We start from the raw sequence: 12,588 nt of genomic DNA on the forward strand, positions 1-12,588 counted from the left end.
ATTTTGTTTAGTACACACTAAATGGAAATTTTAACAATAAGACTAAACCCCATTTGATAAAATGTTGCAAAAAAAGATCTTAGCTTAAATAACCTACTAATTATTTCAAGAAATTAAACAGAACACTGTATTGTTTGTCTCACAGGTATTATTTTTCCTCCCTCTTCAATCTTTAATATTTAAGGTACTGAGCCTTCACATACTCAATCTTCACATTTTTAGGAAAACTCACATTAACTATGCTCTACAATATATGAAATAACCAGTCCATTATCACCTTTCTTTCCTACTCTTTGCTTCCTTGCACCCAATTCCTTATTTTCAATTAATACAGTTGAGGTAAAAATTTAAGTATTTTTGTTTCTTAATTTCTAAAATGTCTACAATCAACAAGTATCCACAGAAAACACTGTATCTGAAGACTTCCCATGAAGTACAGCTGGCAATTATTTTACAATGCCATATTATCACAGAGTAAAAAAAAAGAACATATGGCATTATGTTTGAGGTTAAGGATGAGCACATATATTAACGTTTAATATTCATATTTAGAAACTGGAGTGTTTGGGACTTTGCATATTTTGGATTTGGAAGTACCTGCATATACATAATGCCACATCATGGGGTTGAAACCCAATTTAAAGATTTGTTTCATATATAACTTTATGCACATAGACTGAAGGTAATTTTATACTTCTTCAGTGGGTCTGGGTTTTGACTGCAAGCCATAATATTAAGTCAGGTATGAAATTTTCCCCTTGTAACACTGTGCCAAGACTCAAAATTTTCAGAATTTGGAGCACTTTGGATTTTAGACTTTTAGATTAGGGATGTTCAATATGTATTAATTTTAAACAGATTAATATCAAAAAAACTCTCAAAATTTTAAATCAACTTTAATTTCCATATTTTAAAATGTAGTTACTATGTAACATTTAAGTTATGAAAATATGGATGGGATTATACTCTAACATTTTTTAAATTAAAAAAAAGCTAGGGGCTGGGGAGATAGCTCAGTCGGTAGAGTGCTCGCCTTGTAAGCACATGGCCCTGGGTTCGATTCCCAGCACCAAAAAAGTAATAATAATAATAATAAAAAATAAAATAAAATAAGCTAAACTGATTTATTGCTTCCAGAGACTTTGTTTCTCCTCTAGTTTTCCTCCAAAAGAATTATGCCATTCCCTAATTTTTTTTTATTCTGCAATTTATTTTCATGTATGTCACTGTAACTATACTTAGGTATTTTATTTTTCCGTACCCCTTCAATTTTCTTTAAGGTATGAAACCTTCGTACATTTAATTTAACCTATACATTTTTACAAACACCTGTATTTGGATAAGCTTAGGGAAATAAAATAAGCAAGCAGGCAAGCAAGATTTAAAAAAACATACCAGAGGATTTAACAAAACTTAGAAAACTATACTAAGCTGGGTTAATGATACATCTGTCTAATTTTGGGTTCTAGGTATAACTTCCAAAGAAAATGGGGTTTGTGTTGCCACTGGATAGGTCTAAATAACTTCTACTTCTTCACTGTGAAATTCCTAGAATTTCTTCAGACTACAATTAGAGCTCACCATTTCTTCTTTAAGTTGGATACATAAACACTCAATTTAAAATAAATCTTGTCCATATAGGCAAATAAAGGTAAGCTAAGTTTAAGAAGCACAGTAAGCAACCACTTGCTACTGATATTTAGGAATATGAAGTACCCTAATTCATATTTTCTTAGAGAACAGATCTTGCTGCAATAATAAACTCATGTAATTTCTATACAACATATATAACAGAATAACCACCATAACACAATAACCACCTGGTACACTTTCTGCACATGCAAGTTAATCAATAAATATCTGCTCAGTGATATGCCATACCTTTTATTTAATGACCTGAAAATTTCTTGTATTTTATGAAATGGCCCAAACACAAATGCAGCATTAGACCATATTTTGTAACAAGAACCTGGAAAATTGGCTTGCTTTAAAAGTTCCCTGAAATAGCCTTCTACCTATTATATTATTATATAATATTACCTATATTATTTTTATGAAATAACATAATTTTAATATGTTCATTTCTAAAGCACACAAAGCTATTAGAAAAATCAGAATTATTTTTACTTACAGAATATATTTGATTTGGGAATAAAAATGCAAAACAACAAAATCTCAGAGAACTTTTATTGGTAAAAAGCCTTTATGGACTATCTTTCAGAATATGCAGAACACATGTAAGAAATACTGACTAAAAACATCAAAGTAAAATGTTAAAAGTTAACCTATTTTATTGATTTAGGTTTCTAACCTATGATCTGTTTAAATACACATGCTCTCCAACATCAGAGACCTAAGCAGTACATAAGAAATCAACCACTGACTTTATCCAGAATCTCTATTAAATTTGAAATTCTCTCCCACAACATTTAAAACTCTTCAGAATTAAAGGCATTTACTCTAGATGATTCTGCCAAATAAGTAATCTCCAGGAAATAATAAAACTGTTATGAAGTAGTTTTAACCTCCACCTTTAAAGAAATTGGGAAATTAGGCTTAAAATGAGATTTTTAAAAAATTAGAAATACTTGTGAGGCATGGATTGATTCTATTAACTTGAACTAAAATATAAATACAGATCCTTTTTTTCTAATTTTAATTTTTTTGTTGTTTGTGGAACTGGGAATTGAACCCAAGGGCACTTAACCACTCAGCTATAACTCCAACTCTTTTAATTTTTTATTTTGTGATAGGGTCTCACCTAGGACCTGAATAAGTTGCTGGCCTTGACCTTGCAATTCTTCTGCCTTGGCCACCCAAGTTGCTGGGATTATAGACATGTGCCACCAACCCCCTCCCCCAGGCCCATAAAAACAGATCCTTGGTATCTATGAATCCAAAAATACCATTTCTACTATCCTATAGAAATCTGTAATTATATCAATGTATGAATTTGTAAGGCTGGTAAGGGGCAGTAGATGATTTGTCTGATAAAGTTCTGCTTTCTATTTGACTTATAGAACACAAATGAATTTTGTGATTCACAAAGTAGAAGTGATTTTTTTTAACACTGCTTTTTGGCTGAGCATGGTAGCACACGCCTATAATCCCAGCAACCTGGGAGGCTGAGGAAGGAGGATCAAAACATTGAGGTCAGCCTCAGCAACTTAGCAAGGCCCTAAAGCAACTTAGTGAGATCCTGTTTCAAAATCAAAAGGAAGGGCTGGGGCTGTAGCTCAGTGGCAGAGCACTTGCCTATCATGTTTGAAGTACTGGATTCAATCCTTAAAACCATAAAGAAATAAACAATACATTCTGTCTACCTACAACTACAAAAAAAAAAAAAAAAATACATCAAAAATAAAAAGGGCTAGGGATGTAACTCAGTAGTTCAGTGGCCCTGGATTCAATCCTGGGGACCAAAAAAACAAACCAAAACAAAATGAAAAGCCCCATATAAACTACTTTTTGTTTATTTTTTTTTTTTTAATCTAGATCTGAAAAAAAATAAAATCTCACTGCTAGCACTACTTACATAGGCTGAGAGAAGATTTACAAATAAGGAGGTTTTATCTTTAAACAAAGTTTTGGCTAAATTTCAGAATGTAATGTCAAAGTTGAGACACCTCTGGGACATTAACAGTCTTTATTTTAAATAAAATAAAGAAAGGTCATTTATAAGAAAGCACTGAACAAACTAATCAGACTGTTTTAATGTTAAAAAAAGAGTAAAGGATATAGGTAAAGATTTCCTAAGGATCTCAAGTAGTTCTTTCAATTTTACAGTTGTATATTATACTATATTTGATAAGAACTATCAAAATTCTAATATAACTCAACTGTTTCAAATGCATTTGGGGGTGGGGTGTTGTTACTGGTGATTAAACTCAGGGGCACTGGACCACTGAGACACTGAGCCACATTCATAGTCCTATTTTGTATTTTATTTAGAGACAGGGTCTCACTGAGTTGCTTAGTGCCTGAGGCTGGCTTTGAACTCATGATCCTCCTGACTCAGCCTCCCGAGCTGCTAGGATTACAGGCATGTGTCACTGAGCTTGGTTCAAATGCATTTTAAGGTAACAATTTACACATCATAATAACATAGACCATATTATGATTAGACAGAATATTTTAAAATTTGTTATTTCAAAAACTGTTACCTTCAACTATCCCAATAGTCTGTTTACAATTCTTAGCATTCCTGACCTCTTGTGATTAACAGATCTTCTGAAACAGACCTATATGTGGCATGATAGGTTTAGTCAACCCCTAGAGCTATTGTTCAAAAATATCAGGTGATGAAATAGCACCCACAAAGCATCATTCTTTTGGTGTTTTAAAACAAAAAATTTGTAATTTTGTGAATCTTTACGTGTATTGGCAAAGGGGTGCCAGAGATAACTGGGGATTGAGTCTAGGGTGCTAAGCATGCTAGGCAAGCACTCTACCACTGAGCTACGTCCCAGAACTAATTTTATTAATCTTAATGTCTAAGTACCAACCTAAACTTTATATGCTAAACACAATATTCAGGAACCCTTTAAAAAACAAAACTGTTTTGCTCAAGTCTTTAATAATCTATAAATTGTTAATAATATAACGGCATAATCACAATCTGAATTAGAGTAAGAAAAGTAAATCTAAATGTTCTGAGTCTTACCATGTTTGATGCATTCATATGTTGTATAAGCTTTGAATCGGGAACAATAACTTGTGGTGCTGTGGCTACAAAAAAAATCAAGTACACATGCAAACAAGGAACCATCAGGCTACTTCATAATCACAAGAAATGTTTATATAATTATGAAATTGTTTTCATTCAAATACTCTCAATCTGATTATCTCAGGTTTTAAATTTCTATGGAAAACAAAAGCTGTGATATACCCACTCTATACTGGAAAAGATTAATAAAAATTATTTAAATGAAATACATAAGAATGCAAAAGAATTTAGGAACACAAAAGATACCTAACATCTAAACATATATATTTCTGTGCATTCCTAAATAAGCTGGAAATTTTCAAACTTAATTTAATCTTGCCTTATTAACTCTGCATTAACTGTTTAACTGACATAATGTAACACATGTCAGTGTTATAGTGACTTACTGATCCATTAAGAAAAAGCTCAAAAAGTTAAAACAAGTTTGTTTGTTTTTTTTTTTAAATCTATGTAAGCCTTTTCTCCCAACTTGACAGTACCATAATCATGGTGCTTTCATCCACTGTTTAAAAAATACAAATCAGAAATAATGAAAATGTTAACCTAAGAATAAAAGGAATTAAGTGTTTGATTCCGCAAATTTCAGAGAACAGACAGATAACCCCATTATCCTAATATTCTCTGAGTGAAGAAAATCAAATTAATTTATGATGACACAAAATCCTAGTGCCAGGACTATCGGCAATAGGAGGAACAGTCATCAAATAAAATGAAAAGGATAAATTTACCAGATACAAGTTATTTGATAAAAACAGTAAAATAACCCAAACAGAACTATCTATTGTATATTACTATCAATATCATGTTTTATATAGTCTCTCAGATGAAACAAAGAGGTAACTAAATGATTAGTTAATTTACTTTCATTTTCCTCTCCAGTAACAAGCAGCACTGAATTAGAATGCTTAGGAAATTTTACAACTGAACAGATAATATCATTGAGAAAAAAATATTTGCTATATGTAATGGATCATGCTTCTTAGACTTCTCAAGGCCCAGATTTTCCTCAGCTGTGAAATGGAGCTAAGGACTATTTCACAAAACCCTCAAAAGGCATTGCTGAAATAGCATCTATAAAATGACTTACATATTGCAAAGCACTGTGGACATAGTCTAGAAATAATTGTTTTTCTTTCTTTTAAACTGTCTTCTTTAAATTTTTATTCTTTCTTTAAACCAACCTATGTATGTTAAAGTAAGCTATGTTATAGTAAGCTATCTTATATATTCACTCTTAAAAGAAATCTGTCAATACAGACTTACACAAATGACTATGGGACTGAATTTTCAGATTTCCAAAGTATAAAATTCCTCTTATGATTAAGATATATAGATAAAAACTAAACTCAATATGTGTTTTTAAAGGAAGTTTCCATGAAGAATACAGATAATTATTTTATCATATAAAATAATGAAGCCCTTAGTAAATAAACTTCTAGGAAATATACCACTGTATAACTTTCTCAAAAGAAAATAATAAACTTACCTGAACATGATTTAGGCTTTCAAATTTGGAATTATCTATTATTACTACATATATTGTATATAAACATGTATGTATAAGCACATATAAACTCAGTCAAAATTTGGGAGGAAAAACAAAAGCAATATAGCCTTATTTTCAAATATTTTTGATCTATCAGACACCTCTTAAAAAGAAGATCCAATCTTCTTTTAAATCATTTCCAATCTGTTGAGTAGGAAAACAAATTCAGTCTCACCTTGCTGTGATGCAGGAATAAGGACCTGCTGGGTCTGTGCTTGCTGAGGTACTGTCTGCTGAGGTTGAGCTTGCTGATGGTGGTGGTGGTGATGGTGTTGCTGCTGCTGGGGTTGATGTTGCTGTTGAACTTGCAATAAAAGCTGTTGCTCTTCTGAATGAAATCCATCTACTGCCCTAGACTGCATTAGTTTATTCTCCCATAACTAAGGCAAAGAACATAAGATTTCTAAGTGAAGGTCACATAAATAACTCTGGACACATGGACAAAATATATTATTATCATCTGTTTATAAATCTCTTCCATTTTAGAAACTGATATACCCATTTAAAAAAAAATCTTAGCCAAGTATAAAGAATAATGAAAACAAGTCAAACCTCATCTCTGTCCCTTTATGGAGTACTGAAGAGGTTTTTCTTGGTTTCTTTTTTTATCTTCAATCTTTCTACAGTAATTGGGAGGTATTTTTTAGCAAAGAGTTTCATATAAGCAATTTTTTTAAGTAAATGAAGATTATCTTTTACAGTATCCAAACCATTACTAACATTTTTAGAAACTCTTTCCTTAATACAAAACTTCCTGTCTTTCCAAAAATAGATACAGAACATAAATATAAATTCACCTCTTCTTGATCAGGTAAATGAGAAACATAAGAGGCAATTTCCCCGGTTATAAAGTCCAACTTCCTATCTGTCCAATACTACAAAAGGAAGAAATAAACAGCAATGCCTGATGGTCTTGGAGGTTTTTTCAATCATCCCCACTACCTGAAATTTCCCTCCTCCACCCATTATGTCAAAGATTGTTTTCTGCTTAGCAACTTCTATGAGAATCCCTAATCTAAAATTAAAAATCTGAAATACTCCAAAATCTGAAATTTTTTGAGCACTGACATGATGCCACAGTGGAAAATTCCACACCATAAACTTTGTTTCATTCATAAAATTATCAAAAGTATTACACAAAATTAACTTAAGGTGTGCATAAGGCATATATGAAACAAATAATTTCATTATGTATATACAAATATTCCAAAACCTAAAGCACTTCTGGTCACAAGTACCTTGGATAAAGTATACTCATGTGGGGGGTGGAAATCAGTGGACAAAAAAGAGAAAAATAAACTATTTGCAACTATTTCAACCTTCTCCTTAATGCATGTTCTTCTTTACCAATTCAGTGTTAAATCTAAAGCCTTGACCTTGTTTCTTAAAAACACAAATGGAATAATTCATTCATTTTGCACCGGAAGATCTACACGTAACTTTGTTTTCTCCTTTAGGATCTGCTCTTGGGATACTGCCTAACTCACCTAAACTTTTCAGCAGATCCTTCAAGAAGTTCTTGCCATACAGAGATTTTCTATAATCTCCTGATCCTGTCCCACTCTAGATATTCTAGATCTGTGTCTAAATACTAATAATAATGATAGCACATCTTACTGAAATTTCCCAATGCAACCTTCCCTACAGCAGGCCCACTATTTAGTCTTATCTGAAACCTACTCTTAAAAAGATGAAACAATATCTATTCATGGTTGTTTTATGGATTAAGTACTATATATATTTTTAAAAACCCACCATCAGTCTAGTCAGTTACCAATAAATGTATTATTATTTTTGTTAGTGATGGTATTAATCATGCAATAGAGCATTATACCAGAAATCAGGAAAAAAGTTAATCCTGGTTGGCTACTAATATGACCAAACTGTTACCTTTCTTAGGCATTTTCCTCATCTAAAAAGTAGAAAAACTGCATTAGATTACTTCTAAACTTCCAGCTCATAAATCCAGGCCTCTGCAAATCCCAGACTAAAAATAGTTCTTCCTGAGGTATCAAAGCACTGCTTTCTAAAAGTCCAAACTGTGTCTGGTTCATCTCTGTAAAGTGGGCACCTAGCATTAACACACTGTCAAAATAGGCAATTGGGGGAAAAAAAAAAAAAAATACAAACACCAGGCACTTGTATATCTAACAAAACACACTACAAGGTCTCAACTGTCACCTAAACCTCCCATTTCCTTCCCTCTTCCAAAGCAAAACAAAACAAAATCTAGATTATTGAGTCAAAAATCAAGGTTAAAAAAAAAGTACTAGTAATTAATGATTTTAGAAATTATTTTATAAATGCCTTAATGTGTTTTAGTGCTGGTCCCACTTCTTTTTTTTTCCCACTAAATGTAGCATCAGGTGATATGGCTTACAACTGTTTTTGCTGAGATTTTATTAAATTTGCAAATTAATTTACACAATAATATGGCCTTTTTATTTGTAAAAAGACTATATTTTTGCCTTCAGTGTTATTTTAATTTTTATTTTTAATATGTCTCACATTTTTATTGACAAAATATTAATACATTTTTGTTAGTTTTACATGAAATCTTTTCTTCCATTAAATATTCCAAAAGATTGAATACATGTAAACTACTAATTTTCGTATGTTGACTTTGTACTTGGTAATCTAACTGAGCTATCCTACTGTTTGTAGTAGCTGTTAATAAAACATTTTTTTAAATTTTTTAAAAATTATTCTATAAAACCTCATTTTCTTAAAAACAAATTTTTCTTGGATGCTAAGTATTGAACCTAGGTCCTCATCCATACTAAACATGCACTCTACCACTGAGCTATACCTTAAGCTCCTTATAACTTTTCTAAAGTTAGCAGGGTGTGGTGGCCTGGGTCTATAATCCAAGCACTCAGGAGGCTGAGGCAGGAGGATCACAAGTTCTCAGTCAGCCTGGGCAACTTAGTGAAACTGTCTCAAAATGAAAAATAAAAAGGGCTAGGGATACAGCTCAGTGATAAAGCACCTCTGAGTCAAAGTGATCTAACTACTGCATCCTGGACCATACAATAAAGCTTCAGTGATGACAACAAACATTACATATTATGTGTAGCTAAGTGCCACATATCATAGCTCACCTAGGCTCACTAGTCAATGACTTAGGTCTTATTCTACCCTAAGACCCCATCAATATTGTCAATTTCCCTTCTAAGCAACGTTTCAATCTATTCACACTATTGTAGCCCTGGTTCCGCCCACCAGAACTACTGAAAAGGGTACTGATATAGTAACAGAATTCACTGAACTTCTTGCATCAAAGTCATGCATTCTACAAATAATTACTGATTAACTCCTATATACCACACACTATTACAGGCATTGAGAAAAGATGGTGGACAAATATGACAAAAATCCTTGTCTTCAGACAGCCTGTATTCCAGTGGAAACTTGTCTTTCCAATCTAGCCTCGACTAGATAGCGTTCTCAAAATGTGGTTCTGAAGCTAACAACATTAGTATTACCAGGAAGTTGTTAAAATGCTAATTCTTAAGTCCCATCTCAGACCTAATGCACCAACAGCTCTAGAGGTGAAGCTAACAAGCTACTTTAACACACTATCCCAGTTATTCTGTTGCTTGTTAAAGTGAGAATAGCCACTTTAAAATAAAGATTGCAACCCATTAGTGGCTCATAAAAAAGAAACAAATAGAATTTATTTTTGTGATAAAATCAAAACTGAAAAGAAAATGCAGAGTAAGAAATGTTTTACAGATTTATGTAATGCTTGATCAAAAATTTTAAAACTATATTTAATCGAAATGTTAAAAACTATTATTTTTTAAGGAGAGTACTAGACAAAGTGAGAAAACACTGTTCTACATCGTTACCAAGGTGAACGTTCTAAACTTTACAAATATATCTTCTACTTAAAAATGGTACCTATGGCAAACTATGACCTGCAACTACATATCCTACAACCTGGAATACAGTAATCCCTTCTTACACTTAGGGAGTATGTTCTAAGAGTCCTAGTGGATGCCTGAAAGCATACTAAGCCTTACATAAAGAAGTTTTCTCCTATATCTACAAACCTATGATAAGGTTTAATTATGGAATATACACAGTGAAAGACCAAAAATAATAAAACAGAATGTCAAGACCTAAGTTGTGTAACTGTCATCTCTTCCTCTCAAAATATCTTATAGTACGGTATTCACCCTTATTCTTGTGATGATGTGAGATGATACAATGCCTACCTGATGAGATGATGGAAGATGAATAACATTGGCATTGTGACACAACAGGTACCACATATGGGTTATCCAAACATATACACTGTGGAAGATGATCTGATAAAACTGAGCCATCCCCTAAGTGAGTAACGGATAAGTAGCATATATAGCACAGATACACTGGGCTAAGAGATGACTCATGTCCTGGGTACTACCAAATTGGTTGGAGAAAAATTTCATCAAAACAACATGCAATTTAAAAGTTACAAACTACTTACTTCTAGAATTTTCCATTTAATGCTGACCACATGTAGTGAAACACTGAGCTGGCAGAGTGGTGCATACCTTGATCCCAGCAGCTCAGGAGGCCAAGGCAGGAGGATTTTGAGTTCAAAGTCAGCCTCAGCAACTTAGTGAGGCACTAAGCAACTCAGTAAGACTCTGTCTCTAAAGGGCTGGGGATGCTGCTCAGTGGATGAGTCCCCCTGAGTTCAATCCCCGATGTATCAAAAAAAAAAAAAAAAAAAAAAAACCTGAAAAATCAAACTCTGGATAAGGGGTCACTACTATACTGATATACAAAAGTAGATTCCTGGGTTCCATTTGACAACTCTATTAAGTCACACTCTACAGTCCTGAAAACTTGAATTTTAACTAGCACCTAAGATAATCCTCTCACTCTAAAGACAGTCCCTTAGCATGGCATTACCATATGTCAAATGTTACTATAACTTGAACTCTATTTTCTAACCGTACCAAAACATCTGAAATTCCAGAATACAGTATGTGTAGGGTATTTCCCGTGTTTAGCTATCTTCCCTCACAAAACAAGACAGATGCCAAAGTCAGTTAACCTCAAAGAAAAGCAGTCACTCACTGTATACTAGAGACATCTCTATTTTTGTACTTAACACACTGAGTCTACCTCCTATATTAAAGTAATATTGATATGAACTACACAGACTATCTTACTCTGGAGAGCTAAAAAATGATTATATATTTAGCAATCATTTCAGTCATTTAGTATTTTTTTTCAAAGAAAAAAAGGAGAAACACACGATTATTTTCTAGGATAGCCTATCAGGAGGCTACTGACATTTTAGGCAGAGCAATTGTTTATTGTGAAGCACTGTCCACAGGAAATGTGAAGGGAATGCAATATTCCTGGCTCTTGCCTGCTAAATGCCAAAAGTGTCTAAGAGTTATCATGACACACAAACATGGTCCCATACATTTCCAAAAGTTTTGCTGGGATTGGTTGTGAAAGCCTACTGAGAATCAGTACTTACCAAGTACCATAATACTGTTCCAATATGAGGAATATAAAAATAATGCTATGTATGTACAAATACTAAGCCTAAACATCAAATAATGTAAAGTTTGAAGGAACTGAATGTTTAATTTCTCTTCAATTTCATTTTTATATAATTTTATTTAGCAAAACATCCTGTTACCAGGATGTTAACAGGATATCAACTGTTAAACAATGTTGACATTGTTTTGACATTAGTAATCATAGTACTGAAGACAATCAGGAATACTGAATTGTTATTTATGTGTTTATTTTACTAAGAATACGGGAAGAACTCTCTCCATCTTGCATTTTTATAGTACTCCATTTCCCCTCAACAAATAGTTGTTATTTCTGGCAGCCCTACTTCAGCAATCTTTGCCGAGGTCTCTAAAAACTGACTTGCAGAAAATTCGTTTTCTGTTTCTAAAATGGTTTCGAATGTGCATTTGTATAAATGTTGACTAGACATCTTAGTAACTAAAATTTATTGAGTTCTGTGTAATAAATACTTGATATGTACAGAACAGTTTTTCACAAAAATCCTATAAAATAGACATTACGATCTCCTTTTTACAGAAGAAAAACCTGAAGAACAAGAGGTTACGTAATTTATCCAAGATCACCAACTAATAGTAGGCAGAACTAGGATATAACCCAGGCAGCCTGACTCCATTGTCTTAAGTCAGGTCTGGATCCCATCTCTTTAAATTTTACAACCTAGGTACTTTGTCTGCCTCGCTCTAATTCTAGCTCTAATCCAAACTCCTAACCTCTTAGCTACACTGCCTGAAAAGCACCTCTGACCACCCATCACCAACCCATGATC

The 12,588-nt window shown here is 32.9% G+C and overlaps 1 protein-coding gene and 1 non-coding gene across 2 annotated transcripts in view; both read right to left on the reverse strand.

Moving 5' to 3' along the window:
- The window catches only part of Gtf2a1 (general transcription factor IIA subunit 1), a 36,813-nt gene that overhangs the window by 16,391 nt on the left and 7,834 nt on the right, over positions 1-12,588 (reverse strand). Inside the window, exons 3-4 of the mRNA XM_047537064.1 lie at positions 6,448-6,652; positions 4,664-4,728 (exon numbers count right to left, since the gene is read on the reverse strand). Coding sequence (XP_047393020.1) covers positions 4,664-4,728; positions 6,448-6,652 — 270 coding nt within the window. The remainder of the gene's footprint in view (positions 1-4,663; positions 4,729-6,447; positions 6,653-12,588) is intronic.
- On the reverse strand, positions 5,288-5,429 carry LOC124978535 (small nucleolar RNA SNORA79). The gene has a single exon (XR_007107513.1). It is a non-coding gene; the product is annotated as a small nucleolar RNA SNORA79 (small nucleolar RNA).

The sequence above is a fragment of the Sciurus carolinensis genome, chromosome 2, assembly GCF_902686445.1.
Source record: "Sciurus carolinensis chromosome 2, mSciCar1.2, whole genome shotgun sequence".
In the NCBI taxonomy this organism is placed as follows: Eukaryota; Metazoa; Chordata; class Mammalia; order Rodentia; family Sciuridae; genus Sciurus; species Sciurus carolinensis.